This window comes from Sander lucioperca, chromosome 11 (assembly GCF_008315115.2).
Source record: "Sander lucioperca isolate FBNREF2018 chromosome 11, SLUC_FBN_1.2, whole genome shotgun sequence".
NCBI classification, from domain to species: domain Eukaryota; kingdom Metazoa; phylum Chordata; class Actinopteri; order Perciformes; family Percidae; genus Sander; species Sander lucioperca.
In genome coordinates this window covers 11,838,508-11,853,145 of record NC_050183.1, presented here as the reverse complement: position 1 = coordinate 11,853,145, position 14,638 = coordinate 11,838,508, and the positions used below count along the sequence as shown (strand labels likewise).

Below are 14,638 nucleotides of genomic sequence, written 5' to 3'. Positions count from 1 at the left end.
ATTCAATAGTTCATTTATAATCCCTCACCTGAGAACCTCCGCTTTAAGTCTGGTGCCATCCTCAGTCAGCTGCAGAATGCGTTTGAGATGGGCCTCCTTCTCCGGATCGGAATCTTTTTGCTGGGTCACCAAATGCTAAAAGTACATGAGAAAAGGTTTTGCGTTAGTGGTGTGATAACAATGTGACAGATGTATTTCTCCCCTTCTTACAAACAGCATTATGTATTTTCTTTCTTTGTAGTCTTTTCCCTTACCTGGGTCCGAGCTTTCCAGCGCTTGATCTCCTCTTCCAATAACTTCTTCTCCGCCTGCAGCATGCCGCTCTTCTCACTCAGCTCAGAGTTGGCCTGCTGCAGTGGCATGATGTCTGACTCCAGCTTTTGTACCTGAAACACAAAGATGAGCTGAAACGTCTTAATTTGGAGGCCTACTCAGGAATACTTCACGAAAATGTAACAGCTTATAATCCCAGGATAATGGAGTGAAGTGGTTAAAAGGTGTACAAAAAACAGGAGTATGTCCTTTTACTTAATTTGGCAAAATAGATTATATCATTGGCGCATAGCATATTAAAGGGGGCACATCAAATTCAACACCTACATTTTTTCTATAAAACAAAAATGATACCTTAGCTTGGGTTTGCTGCAATTCTTGCTCCGTCTTGTCCTTCTCCTCTCTCAGCATCTTGTTGGTCTCCATCAGGATGCTCATAGTTTCCGTCTTCTTCATCAGCTCATCATGCTGAGACAAGGTCTTTGCTGTCACCTGAGTAGGATTAGCATTAGGCTATTAGTCACACATAGAACGCTCTGTATCAAAGTTTTTTTTTTTTTTTTTCCCCCAAAGCTCCACTCTCTGATCACGTGCCTCCATGAGCCAGTCAGAGTTGTTCCCTGCACAGCGCACCTTAGTTTAGATGTAGACAGTCACAGAGGACAGAGTAACGTGAGGAAAATTCCACAACAGATAGCAGTCGGTCATAAGTCGTCACGAGGTTTACCAGTAAAACGCAAAATTTTGTCCCGTCTCTGTTGTTTTTCAGACAACAGCAGTGACCAGTGCTAGTTTGAGTCTTTTAGCTCATAGCTTTAGCGGCAGACTGTTGTACGTCCCGGTGTTGGAATCCTCTACAATGAAATACAGACACACTACACCGTTTAGCGGTCAGCATTTTAGCCGTGTTTAATCCAGGTACTTACTGTAGCTAATGGTAGGCTAACGTTACCTGCTGTGCAACGTGTTATTAGTGTTTACTAGCATGACATGCAGCGATGTTTCTGTTGCCTCTAACGTCTGTTTTGGAGCATCAGAGCGCAACGCAGACATTTAAGTGGCACCGTAATCCGCGTTGCTATTTCGTCCGGTAGATACCGAGCACTGGTGCCCTATTGGCACCGGATTTTAACATCCGTTAACGTGAACAGAAAATTGTGTTGCCTGTATCTTTTCACAGCAAACGCGCATGTTTGGAAAGCGGTCGCACAACAGCTGAAATGGCATACTCCTTCATAGTATCCTTCAACAAAGGAGGAATGTAGCACAATATGGGTGTGAAAGCAGTTATAATTAGCCTATGTGACAATAAAATTTGTTTTGGTTAAAATCAACAAATAATCGTGATAATTAATCGTGATCAATATATTGATCAAAATAATTGTGATTATCATTTTGGCCATAATCGTGCAGCCCTAGGGGACAGGAGAAGAAAATAAATAAAAACGAGCATAAAAACATACCTGCATCCTCTCCTTTGCAGCACTCAAGCTGTCCTGCATCTCCTTCAGTTCGCGTTCCAGGTGCTCCACCCTCAGACGATAACGCAAACTCTCCCCTTGGGCAATCTCAAAACGAGACTCTGCGATCTCCTTCTCCCGTCGCACAAACCTGTGATGGAAAACAAATAAGGATATCAAAACTGATGAAGAACATGAAAGGACAAGAACAAGACCATGGGAAGGCATACTAGTAAAGATTGCGGCATTCAACCTCTGCTGAATATTTCCTTGATGTTTTTTTCCAAATGACATGAAGCAGCATAAACATACAATAAATGATATTGGCAAGGTTCCTTGAGTACACAAAAGGAATGCGATTTGAGATAAACATGCATTACCTGAGAATCTCAAGGACTTGGTCTTGAGATTTGCCCTCCTCAGTGAGGGAGATATTCATGGGACTCTCACTGGCAGCATGTTGCAACTTGTCAGCCATCTTGCTGCTCATCGTCTGGATCTGCTCATGCAGGAGGGTGTTCTGCCTCTGCAACTCCTCATAGCGGCTCTCCATCTTCGACATCTCTTCCTATAATATGAGCAAAGAAATTAGGATTAAAGTGGCCATATCATGCTCATTTTCAGGTTCATAATTGAACTAGCTAGCGCTAGCAGCATTTGTAGTTTGTATGCGTATGGAAGTACCAGAGACACAAAATAACAAAAAAGTGATTTTTTTCATAATATGGGCACTTTAAAACATATTGCTCACTCCTATTAAAAACAAGCGGTTGGAGAAAGTAGTCATTACCACCTTGAGTAAATATATGATTAAATCAAACCCCAAATAAATGCTTTTAAACTATGTTATTATATCTAATCCTGTCTATCAAATCACCTTGATGATCTTCTCCTGCTCCCCCCAGGAGACCCTGGCCTCCAGTAGCTCAGCGCTGACCCTCTGGGCTCTCTCATCCAGCTGGTGTCTGAGCCCAACAGCCTGCAGGGCCTGAGCCTTAGCAGCCTGCAGGGCTTCCACGTCAGCTGCATGCAGCATCATCTCCCGCTCATACTTATCTTGTGCTTCGGCTGCCATCTTAGCCTAGGAAATTGGAAAGACGTTTTGAGCTAATCATTGCATGTTAAAGTAATATTGATCATCTTTTCACTGCCTGATCACCATGACGTCTGGTTTACTAGATGTGTAAGAGATATTGAAATAGCTGATTTTGACATTACTTGATGTTTCAACTTGGTTTGTGATCACTCAGGGAGGTATTTAGAGAAGGGAGACCTACACAGATTTTTATAGAATTTGACAGAATATAACAAGATGTAATTAATCTCTTCTACTGATAAAACAGCAAATCATTTTTTAAATATATAACTATATTTATTTATTTATTTAATATATAACTAATTGTACAGAGGGATATTTTAAGAAATCCATATTATGTTAAATATAGGGGGGTAAAATGTTGACATAAAACATTGTGGTGGCTTATGCACAGCTTCCTCTGTGGGAACATTCTCTAAAGATAGATGAGATAAGGAACCAAAAGGTGGTCAGTATCAGGTACGCTGATTTTAATTAGATTATCATTAACAGTGATAGCTGCTTACTTGCTCCTGGCTGTCTTGTAGAGCTTGCTGCTGCTGGGCTTCAGCTACTGCCAGTTGCTGTAGCACCACCTGGTGATCTGCCTGGGCACTGCTGAGACTGTTCCTTAGACTGTTCATCTAACAGACACACAGCAAATTAAAAATGAACAGTGTTCCTTACTTGTATAATGTCGAATAAAACTGAACACCAAAACAGCGCTTAGAAGGTTAAATGTGGTAAGGGAAAAATGACAAAAAGAAAAAAGTGAAAAGTGAACTGCTATTTTTCAAGGAAAATCTATAGCATTTTGAATCAATATGTGTAAAACCGGCTTAATAATGTGGGATTTAATATACCTGTTCCTCCAGAGAGGCCAGGGCTCTCCTCTTCTGTTCCTCTAAATTGTCTTTGTCTTTCTCTGCTTCCAGAAGCTTCTCCTCCAGCCTACGGTGCTGCTTCTCAGCCTCCATTATACGAGCTTCAATGGATGAGCGTGCCTGCTCCGTTACCTGGTGATTTGGCATTTGCAAATATAAATATTTTATACAACAATGACCTTCATTAAATCTTTAAAAAATGTACCAATGTTTGTTTTTGCCATGTTTTAAAATCAAAAATAAAAAAGTGTGTATTTAGGAAAATCTGTATTCTAGCCAACACAAAATGCCATGACCTTTGCGGTAAAGAATAAAACTAATTCAAGCAGGGCTATTTTTATTTATTTTTTGACAAATAGCTGTGTCATTTGCTTAATTGGCAAGAGGCATGCTGACAACTTTTGTTTAATTCTGCGAGGTTCTACGTAATAGTAGGCAGCTGCATATGAAAATTAAATCATCCAATAGAAAGTGGTGTCAATAAATTTCCGCACATTAGAATTCAGTTTATTGAAATTGCAGCATTTCTCAACATCGCATTTTCAAAAATCTTACAGTGTAATCAAATTAATTACGATCTGTATTTTTTGTCAGATCATTACCTGGGGTGTAGTAGTATTTATAGGTGTTTTTAATTGAAAATTGAGTATGGTTATATTCAATGGTTTTATGAGAGGTGGAACACTGACAGGCAGTTTGGGTTTGTTTTGCACCTGTTTCTCTTTATCCAGGGACTCCTCCAGGCTCTGAGCCATGGCTCTGTACTGCTCCATGCTGGAGGTGGCTGCCCTGAGGCCCTCTGCCAGCTCTTCTGCCCGGGTTTCAGCCAGCCGCAGGCGGCACTGTAGGTCCTCTCTGTCTTGATCTGAACCCGGCAGGCCTGAAATCAGAAAGCATCAGGGGCAGAAATGAGTGATGAAATTGGACAAAAGTAATAATAGTATGCTTTTAGGAAGGGAGGGTGGATTATGGACTAAGTACATTGTTAGAAGTCTGTACTTAAAACCCATAAACATTTGTTTTGGGAGCTGATTTTTGCTTTTCTTTCTAGAGCATTGCATACTCATATTGACCCATCACCAGTCATTGCCATTTTTGGAGTAGTACCACAAGAACTTGGCATAGACAAATGGGATAGAACTGTGAAAGCATTTGCAACTCTCTTGGCCAGACGCATTGTTTTATTAAAATGGAAGGATAAGTCTCCACCTGTATTTAAACACTGGATCAACGACGTTATGCACTATTTAACTCTTGAACAAATTCGTTATTATTTACAAGGTAATAATATTAAATTCAGTAATATCTGGCAACCTGTTCTTACATTGGTTGAACACTAATGACATTGTATGATGTGAATGTTGTTGTCCTCCCCCCTTCTTTTAATTTTTTATTTTATAGTCTGCTTTTCTTTGTAGCAGTGGTGCAATGTGGGTGGGTGGGATGTGGGTTGTTATGTATCTGTTGTATGTGAAAATACAATAAAAAGACTGATTAAAAAAAAACCATAAACATTTGAAAGAGTGTGGCTCAGACATTTTAGAATGTCTAAAAATGTGGCTCTTTTACTGGATCCCGTCTCATATAAATTGTTATAACAACAGGAGTTGAAATCATAGCATCCTAGCATATTTCTTTTGAAAAAGACGGTCAAGTTGACAAGATAAATAGACAGAACGTGAAAAATCTGAGCAATTTATTTGTGTTCTTATAAAATTCCCAAAAATGCAAACTAGCATGTAATTAAAACAATAATTACACAGACAGGGACTTTACGAGAAGCCATAAACGAATTGACTTCCAGTGACGTTAACCTAGGATTTATTTTGCTTACATTTATGTGGTCACATGGGATTTGATAACAACTAGTGGAAATGCTATACATTTAGGTGTGTACATGTAGGGATTCCTCTGTGTATTGTGCTGCGTGTTATGTACGTCTGCTTGTATGCGCTGGCTTGTGTGTGGGTTTGTTGTGCTAACCTCTGATAATGGGCATGGTGGGGGAGCTCAGGGTGTGACGTGGTTCGCTGCTGCCTAACTGCAGCCGGAGTGTGTTAAGCTCCAACTCGGCAGCATTCAGCAACTCCTTGGTCTTCTGGTGTAATGGTAGCTGTAGCTCAAGCTGCCTCTTTGCCTCCAGCAACTGGATCTGTGAGAAATCAGTGACATCGAGAAGTAAGCAAATTATTATTCTGTTGCTATTATTATTATTATTATTATTATTATTATTATTATTATTATTATTATTATTATTATTATGTGTCTGGTTCTGGGTTGTAATGCATTTGTTTCATTTGTAAAGGTGGTATGTTCAAGATTAAACTGGAAGTTAAGTTCTTTAAACCCAGTAAACAGTACTGATTTATCAGTACACCACAACACCTTTGCACATAACTTAGGCAGACATAACTGAGGGGAAACAATTGTGTATACTAGCAGAAAGCAGACCAATCAATTTTATGCTTACTTCCTGGTTTCTGCTGAGCAGGTGGCGCTGTTCCACCTCGTGCTCCAGCCTCTTCTGCAGCTGGGAGATCTCTCGTTCCTGCTTCTCCAACTGGCTGTTTAGACGCTGACGTGTATCAGTCTCTGAACGCTCAAGAGTGGCCTAGAAGAACACAGTTAAAATCAGTTATCAATTTGAACTGTGTTTATGTGTGTGAAACAATGTGACAAATGTCATACTTATAGATTACCTGAATGGCCTGGAGGTTGGTCAGCAGCAGGCTCTGGCTCTGTTGTTGGCTCATGATTGACTCTTTCTCCTGATTCAGCCTGGACTCCACCAGCTTCAGCATGTCTCTCTCCTTACGCAGGGTCTCAGCATGGCCCTAAGAGACAGGAGGAGATAAGTCTAGATGGCTCTACTATTCCTCAAGCAGTCCCAAAACCAAATCAAGCACCACTGCAATCGTGATGATAAACCGCAAAGAAAACAAAATCAGGCACAAACAACACCATGAAAAAGATAAAGGTTGCTGGAACAAAGACAAACCTCAGCCATGGTAAGTTTCTCTTTGGCAGCTTTCAGATCCTCATTCAAAGTGTGGATGGTCTGCTCATGCTTCTGTGAGGCAGCGGCCATATTCTGTCCTTTTTCTCTGAGGGAAGCAATCTCTTTCCTGTAGCGTTCAACGTTGTCCTGCAGCATCTCATACCTGATATTGTTGAGACAGACATCCTTTTTAGTGCTGTATGTACTCTCCTATGTATTCTTTAAACACATTTAATGTTGAGTAAACCAGAAGAAGGTTTTTCAAACTTACCTCTTTGAGGCAAACTCTAGCTGGGTGGATATCTTTGCATTCTGGGAATGAAGGTCAGAGATCTGATCTTGGAGCTTCTCGTTCTGCTCCGTCAGTGCCTTCGTACTCTCCATATGTTCCTTCTTATAGGTGGAGAACACCTCCTGCAACTGCAACCAGACATTTTTATCAACAGAGTTTAGTTATCGTCTGAGAAATACCATTTTCACGCCAGTTTGTCAACAGGAAGTGGGCACCATACTGTTTCCTGTTGCGAAAACGGAGGCTGACAAAACTCAGATAAATCGTAAAACTAGGCGCTGATCAAATATATTCCAAGATTCTTTAGTGCATTGCCTATTTCTCGCCTTACCGTTTAACTGTCAAACAAGATTGTTTGTTACCAGCCGGCCGCCATATTGATTCTGTGACGTTAACGCATTACATCACCCACCAGCAGGAGCGTTTATTAGTTTGGTGCAGTGCAGCACATTCTGGTAGTTGTAGGTTTTCTACCTGTTGAGCCAAAGGGAATAGCACGCCACAGCCCCTTTTTCTCTGTAGCACCTGTTTAAAAAATGTTTGCGCCATTCTACTGCATAGAAGATAATATAGTTTTATTAAAGGCCCTCTTTCCAGCTGTAAAATACTTCTTTAAAGTCATCAGTGAAATCTTGGTCTGCAACTGTAGTGCCATACACACTTACATTTTCTGATGACTTTAATAAAATAAGAACCAAATAAACTTAAATCCTAATCAGTTTAGTTTCTTTCTTGTTTGCCCACTTGGCACTGTTGCACTTGGTCATTTCACTCCAATTCATTCTCTAGCATCATTAGCATGTGTAGTAAATGCAGATCTATCAATATAGACACATTGTCATCTAGTGGCAGTCATGGAAAACGAGTGAGCGAAGCTCATCAGTAGAGTCTGTGCTTGTAGTGAGTGACAATGTCCATAAACACTGACCCACAGATAGCCTTGATATGTTCATTGATACAGAGAAATCTGAATATGGAGTGCTTTACAGTAAAGTAAACATCAGGCAAAATAATGCCTGTAACTAAAATTGAGTTATTCCCATGGGTCATGTGCTGGGCACTGCTTGACATGCACCATGGGCTGACAAGACTGTTGTGTTGCTCAGATAATAAACTTATATCGTGGTTTGCTCACTTGTCGCAAAGCTGCCTTAGCCTCCAAGGCTTCAGCAGACTCTGTTGCCATGGAGACAAGTGCAGTGGGTGTTCCTGGGGTGGGAATGGCTGCAGGTGAGCGTCGGGGGGTGGAGGCCAGGGAGAACTCTTCAGGTGGTGTACCTTAAGGAAAAACACTCAAAAGTTCAGTCAAATAGGAAAACCACTGTTTAAGCCATTGCCATGGGACTGAAACTGAACTACTAAAAATTGCTTGTTACCATAATGGAAGCAGTTAAATGTGCATGTACAGGATATCCTGTCTTGTGTCAGTAGTATATCCCTTGGTTTATCTCATGTCTGTTACCTTGTTGAGGGAAGCTGACTCCGGTTGCCTGAGCAAGCAGCATGCGGTACATGTCCCTCTGCCTTACGATGGACTCAGTCATCTTAATCTGCTGCCCGCGCTGCTCCTTCAGGGACTCCAGCTCAACCTTGGCTTTCTCCAAACTCTGCTCCAGTTCACCACGTCTGTAACAGATCATCTTTCTTAGCCTAACTGACAGTTTGACATCTTCGGTTACTTATAATAATAAATGTATGAATATAAATGTAAGTTGAGATGGCATGTTTTGGTGTTTTTAATGCTTGGCACTCTTGTTCTTTAGCACTGTTTCCTCCCAATGTTGTTACCAATCACTGAATTTGGATAGCAAGACATCACACATAAAAAAGCCAGTTACCTCACTTACAGTTCTGTTGTTGATTACAAGAACCAAAAGAACGAAGAAACTAAAAGAACCCAGTAGCACACATTCTAACGTACTTGTTGCCAGTGGCCTCAAACTCCTCTTTCTCCTGGGCATCACTGAGCTCCCTAAGGGCCACCAGAAGACGCTGATTCTGCTTCTGCAGCTCCTCTACACCACGGAAGGTCACCAAGTGTTGGCTGATCACCTCCGATGTGCTGCTGACGTCAGCTGAGCTCACCTCCTCATCATGAACCACATGGTTTCCACGAGCCTCTTCCAGCTCTATCAGCAGGACGCGCACCTGGCAGGAAAGACCATGGTTGGCATGGTAAATAACAATTTGGAGAAATCTGACCAGGATTATCCTTTAAACTGGAATAAGAGAGTGAGCACCCACCTGCTGAGCCATGTCTCCCAGCTGCAGTTCACACCTCTGGTTGTCCCTTTCCAGAACAGAGGAGCGCTTGTTAGCTTCATCAGCATCCTTTTGCAGACGGTGCACCTCCTGAAGTAAACACAATAATATAAACATAATGGAGGAAAAACAGCAAAGTAATCTAAAGGAAAATCACATTCCACTGAATATACATTTAACCTGTCTGCATAACCAACCATAACAGCCTGCTCCAGCTTGGCAGAAAGACTGGCCACTGACTTCTGCAAGCGCTCATGTTCGTCCCTCTGCCGTTTGAGGATAGGGGCTTTTGCTTCCACTTCCTGCACAATGTCATCCAGGTACTTGTTGACCCGCTTGTTCTCCAATCGCTCCAACTGCAACTGCTCCTGGCTCTCTACATATGCACTGTACAACTGAAAATACAGGTGAGAGCAAAATAGTCCAGGAAAAAGCAGTGCAGACAACTGGGCTCACTGTTAGTTCAAACAGTTTAATACAACTTAATTAATTAGCACAAGCAAGTCTATAACAAACATTGTGAAAAAACAGTCCCATAATGGTGTAATCTAACAGCACTCGTGGTGTTTCTAAAATAAAACCAAACAAAAGCTTGACCTTAATATGGTCTATAGACTGCATTACATCAAATAATATTGGAAATCTATTGTGGCAGTCCATTGCACCTCATCAACATAAAACCAATTGTCACAAGGCATTCCCTCAGACCTATTTCCAAATCCTAATAAGGTTGATAATAAAGTAATTGTGGTGTTAAAAATCAGTTGCACAAACCTCCGTCAGCTTCATCCCGGGCTTTATCTTGGATACAGCAGCTGCTGTTGGAGACATTGTTGTCATTTGCTCTTCTGCAAGCATAGAAGTACCAGCAGGGCCTGGACATTCAAAAAGTAGTAGAGAGATCACAAGTCGTTTAAAGAAAATCCCTACCAGACTTGATAATGGCTTATTTTAAATTCAAGAAAGTACCAGAATTAACCCAACAGACCTCTAAGTTTAGAACTTGATAGCAGCTCATAGGCATTGTCCAGCTCTTTCTCGAGACCCTGGATCCTCTCCTTTAGCTCAGCAACACTTCTGTCTGTGGCACCGTTCATCTCCTGCAACTTCTCCTCAAGGGCCTTGTTTGCTGTGGCGGAAAGAGTAAACAGAGCAAACGTGAGGGAATAACCAACAACTGGGAACTAAATTAGGCATATTCAGACTCTCCCCCTCTAGGAAGAAGTCAAGTACTAAATAATAAAAATGGAAGTTGTGGTCATTCTGTTATTGCCTCGCACCTTCTCCAGCATCCTTCAGCAGCTTATGCAGCTCCTCCACTGCCCCACTCAGCTCTTCACTTTTTGCCTCAGAATCCGCTGCTGCTCCCTGCCACCACAACAACGTTAGAGATGGCAAAATAACGGCAAAGGAACTATGTAATACACAGTACATCATTTCAGTAATGGTAAATATAAAATCCCAGGTGAAAGAAATATGTAGCATTTATTTTGTCTTGGACTATGTTTAAAAATCTCATCTAAACAAATGAGCCAAAAGACATGAGATGCTCTGGCATATTCTGAAAATGTGAAACAGTGATACTCTATGAACGTAAACTGAAATTAATCCCTGGGAGTAAGTGCTTTGGTGGTACAAAGTACTGCATCACATCGGCTTGCTCTCATACATATACATACCTTGTATAGATTGGAAAGCTTGATGTTGGCATTCAGCTCGTTTCTGAACTTTTCCTCCATGGTAGCTTGCTGTTCCTTGGCCTAGAATGAGCAAAGAGTGTACAATATTGATCACTTTGTTGCAGAATATAAAGTACATGACAACAATGGAATTATTGTTTCTGTGTAAACCAAGACAGGATGAAAACTTGGGATAGGCTGTAAGAATTATCAAACACATACTTCTTTTAGTTTGCTGATCATGTCCTCATTCTGTTTCTGAAGGTGTTCATTTGAAGTCTTCAAACTGGCCACTTGGTCTTGGAGTCCGTTCAACTGAAAGTCACAAGCAAAAAATGTATTAAGTAATGACCATAGGAGATGATGGTAATCATTCATAACTGGGCAGTAAATGACTGCATCCACCATGTACCATGTCTATTTACAACTATTGGTCTATGGTTGGTACATCACACCTTAGCTCTACATATAATGCAATATAATTTGGCCAAATGAAATAGTCATGCTATCATTATCATTGTATTTGTTGCTGCTGCTTACATTGCTTTTTTCTCCATGTCATTCAGCTTTATAAACATCTTTATGTAAACAAAAAAGAGACATGCCTCGTCTTCCTTGTTCTCCAGGTTGCACTTCAGTTCCAGGATCTCGTTTCCCTTCTGTCGGGACAAGGACAGTAGTTCCTCACTCTTAGCCTTCAACTCCTCGTTCAGCCAAGATGTTTGGCCATTCAGCAGCTCCTTCTCTTGTTCCATGCGCTTCTCCTTGTACTGTAACGGCAAACCACCCAAACTTTATTCAGTGACTTGTTTATAAGGAAACATGTGCAGTATAACAGAAGCTAATAGCTGTTTTCAAAGTCACTTCCTCGAAAGACAAACCTGATATTATTAAATTAAATTATTAAACCAAGATATTATTCAATCAATGTTAAAATAGCAACATAGCTTACTTTTATGTTGACTTCAGCTGATTCAAGCTCATCCAATTTCATCTGCAGGGCCATCTTAGAGGTGTTGACCTCCACCAACTTATCATTGAGTTGCCGGAAGTCATCTAGTGGAGCAACGGAAACAACAAGTGCCATGTTGAAGTGACGGTTAGTATGTATGAACGGAAATAAAAAGTTTTAAAGGTCTCCAGACTAATCCATCTGTCCATACCATTTAAATGCTCCACTTCCAAGGATCTCCTTTCAAGTGTTCGTACAAGTTCTCGCTTTTCTGCCTCAAGTTCCTCTTTGGCTTTTGACAGCAAAGTCTAAGAAGAGAAGCATTATTTTAACCATAGTAATTGCTGGTATCGCATACAAATTAAGCGCTCCTTGCGTTGCAGATAATATCTCATAAGGAATTTTGGTGACATCAATATAACCCTTAGCAGAGTTGCAAATTAACTTTTCTGTCCACCTACCACTGTGGCTGGTGGATTCCAAAATCTACCAGTCACTAAATAGATTACCATTCCATTGTTGTTTTTTCCAACCCTGACCCTTAGTTTAACTAACTAGTCCTAGTTCAACTAACTAGCCAATTAAAAAATGTGGTCCATTCCCCAACTTAACATGTTTGTTTATTTAACATTTTCCAAACTATTCTCCTCTACATGTGTGCAATGTAGGCAATTCAAACAAAGACACAAAAACCAAATACACCTGACATGTTAGCATGCTTTTACTTTTCCAAAAAGCATATAGCAAACTAATGCAGGCAAGTCCTTACATCTGAAATATACAGAAAAGCTGCACTAAAATGACCAGATAAGTTAATTGAGTCTAGTGTAGACATCTGTGACTTTAACAGCACTAATGTTACTTCTTCTAACAAGTAAGCATCCCTGCAACATTTGACATAGTTTGTGTTAATTACAAAATCCGTAATAGGTAGACACAGAATAGATGGCTGATTTTGTTTGCCTTACCTGCTCTGAAGATAGCCTCTCTTGTGCGGATTCATATTCCTTGTTTTTCTGACGCACACTTTTAAGATCCTCCTCTAAAAGGGGAGATTTGAAGATAGCCGATAACATTAATTAATACAAACCAGAGAAGCTAAGTCAAGTTAAATCCGTGTATAATATTGCAATAAGTTCACTTCTACCTTGCTTAGTAAACTCCTCTTTCAGTTTAAGATGTTCTTGAGTCTGGGACACAAATTCTTCCTGACACTGAGCAAGTTGTTTAACTTTTTCAAAGAAGTGTTGCTCTGTAAAAGGTCAGCAAACACACAAACATGAAACGGTTAATTGGCTAACGTTAGTGTTAATACTTTATACAGTAACTATTACTGTTCAATGTCACGTTGTCAACGCTAACGCTAGCTAGCTAGCTCAGTAGGTTAACGTTAGCTCATTAGCGTCAAATTGTGGTTAACCTGCAGTGCTGCCAAGCTTTAGCGTTGGTCCAAATTCCTAAAGCCGTTAAAAGACATAAGACAATTAACAGTGTAATTATAATGTGTTAGCTAGTACGTTCAAAGAAACAACAAAAAAACTTTAACTGTGTTCCGTTAACCGGCATGATGAGTAAAGTAAAACATTTAGCTAGCACACAAGCATCGCTAGGCAACATTATACCAGAAAATATCATACCGCTGTCAACCCGAAATTGTTCCTGTTGTGCTTTCAAATAATCGATTTCATACTGCTGATCCGAAAAAATCTTCTCGAGTTTATTTTGAATTGTTTTTGGTAGCTTAGATATCTCGGAACCTTCCAACTCTTGCAGCAGCAGTGCCGCCATTTTTCCGACAACAACAGTTCGAGCAGGCGCAGTTTCCGATTTGAGTTCTGAATGCTCCTGAAGCATTATGGGAGTTGTATTTTTTACATTTAAACTTCAGAAACAAGCATGTGTAGCCAATGCAGTGTGCAGATTCTTATAATCAAAATGATTAAATATGATAGGGAAACATCAGTGATATACAGTTGGAATCTTAAAAAGTCTCGCAAAATACCTGCATTGCATTATTCCTACATGACTCCAGTCTCTCCCTAAGGGACTTTCTTGTAAGACTCAGTTCATGTAGGCTACAGTATTTAAATTGGGACCTACTAGCTTTTTCTTCTAAACTGTATCCAGTTTGTTCAGTTGTCATGGAGATAGCTCCTACTAGCTTTTGTTATTTAAAAGAAAGTGTAAGCGGGTTGGATTCATATTTTTTGTTAAAGTACTGTTTCCAAAGTCAGGAATACACTAAAAAACAGTTGTAGCTCGGCATTTGTTTTAACATAACTAGTTGAATATCATTATGGATTAAAACCATTCATTTATTAATATTATTTGTCCTTTGCGTCTGGTGTTGACTGAATATTGCCTCAGTCGAAGATGGTCAGCAGATGGCGCCAACACCTACTTAAAGACAGCTGTGTGTGTGCAGGCATGCATTTATACAGTATCAGTATGTGTGTGTGTGTGTGTGTGTGTGTGTGTGTGTGTGTGTGTGTGTGTGTGTGTGTGTGTGTGTGTGCGTGCGTGTGTGTGTGTGTGTTACTCAGAAGGAGGACGTAATTCTGCAAAGGTTTTTTTTTTTTCGATAAACTTAAGTTGTGCACTCCTGGGAAGTCCAGAGATGACCAAGCAGACTAACCTTTGGCAGATTCCAGTTATATTACAATTAGGTGCAAAACAATATAATACAAAACAGCACAGCACAAACCACAGTAGCAAACTTTTCACCATCCACAACATTGAGTTGATTTCTTTTGTGATCTTTGT

The 14,638-nt window shown here is 40.4% G+C and overlaps 1 protein-coding gene across 6 annotated transcripts in view; it reads right to left on the bottom strand.

Annotated features, from left to right (window-relative positions):
- Nucleotides 1-13,707, bottom strand: part of tprb (translocated promoter region b, nuclear basket protein) — a 28,041-nt gene extending 14,334 nt beyond the window's left edge. For 5 of the 6 annotated variants that reach the window (XM_031313870.2, XM_031313873.2, XM_036006949.1 and 2 more), the window contains exons 1-30: nucleotides 13,513-13,663; nucleotides 13,023-13,127; nucleotides 12,844-12,917; nucleotides 12,087-12,183; nucleotides 11,876-11,979; nucleotides 11,529-11,693; nucleotides 11,146-11,238; nucleotides 10,924-11,004; nucleotides 10,525-10,612; nucleotides 10,233-10,373; nucleotides 10,019-10,119; nucleotides 9,442-9,639; nucleotides 9,227-9,334; nucleotides 8,904-9,130; nucleotides 8,445-8,608; nucleotides 8,118-8,260; nucleotides 6,962-7,110; nucleotides 6,691-6,853; nucleotides 6,392-6,526; nucleotides 6,163-6,303; nucleotides 5,676-5,844; nucleotides 4,406-4,572; nucleotides 3,672-3,824; nucleotides 3,336-3,452; nucleotides 2,611-2,814; nucleotides 2,114-2,301; nucleotides 1,737-1,884; nucleotides 628-765; nucleotides 255-386; nucleotides 29-135 (exon numbers count right to left, since the gene is read on the bottom strand). In XM_031313870.2, the coding sequence (XP_031169730.1) occupies nucleotides 29-135; nucleotides 255-386; nucleotides 628-765; nucleotides 1,737-1,884; nucleotides 2,114-2,301; nucleotides 2,611-2,814; nucleotides 3,336-3,452; nucleotides 3,672-3,824; nucleotides 4,406-4,572; nucleotides 5,676-5,844; nucleotides 6,163-6,303; nucleotides 6,392-6,526; nucleotides 6,691-6,853; nucleotides 6,962-7,110; nucleotides 8,118-8,260; nucleotides 8,445-8,608; nucleotides 8,904-9,130; nucleotides 9,227-9,334; nucleotides 9,442-9,639; nucleotides 10,019-10,119; nucleotides 10,233-10,373; nucleotides 10,525-10,612; nucleotides 10,924-11,004; nucleotides 11,146-11,238; nucleotides 11,529-11,693; nucleotides 11,876-11,979; nucleotides 12,087-12,183; nucleotides 12,844-12,917; nucleotides 13,023-13,127; nucleotides 13,513-13,663 (4,151 nt within the window). Of the gene's footprint in view, nucleotides 1-28; nucleotides 136-254; nucleotides 387-627; nucleotides 766-1,736; nucleotides 1,885-2,113; nucleotides 2,302-2,610; nucleotides 2,815-3,335; nucleotides 3,453-3,671; nucleotides 3,825-4,405; nucleotides 4,573-5,675; nucleotides 5,845-6,162; nucleotides 6,304-6,391; nucleotides 6,527-6,690; nucleotides 6,854-6,961; nucleotides 7,111-8,117; nucleotides 8,261-8,444; nucleotides 8,609-8,903; nucleotides 9,131-9,226; nucleotides 9,335-9,441; nucleotides 9,640-10,018; nucleotides 10,120-10,232; nucleotides 10,374-10,524; nucleotides 10,613-10,923; nucleotides 11,005-11,145; nucleotides 11,239-11,528; nucleotides 11,694-11,875; nucleotides 11,980-12,086; nucleotides 12,184-12,843; nucleotides 12,918-13,022; nucleotides 13,128-13,512 lie in introns of all 6 variants that reach the window. The other variant, XM_036006948.1, reaches the window with a different exon arrangement.
- Between the last annotated feature and the right edge of the window lie 931 nt (nucleotides 13,708-14,638).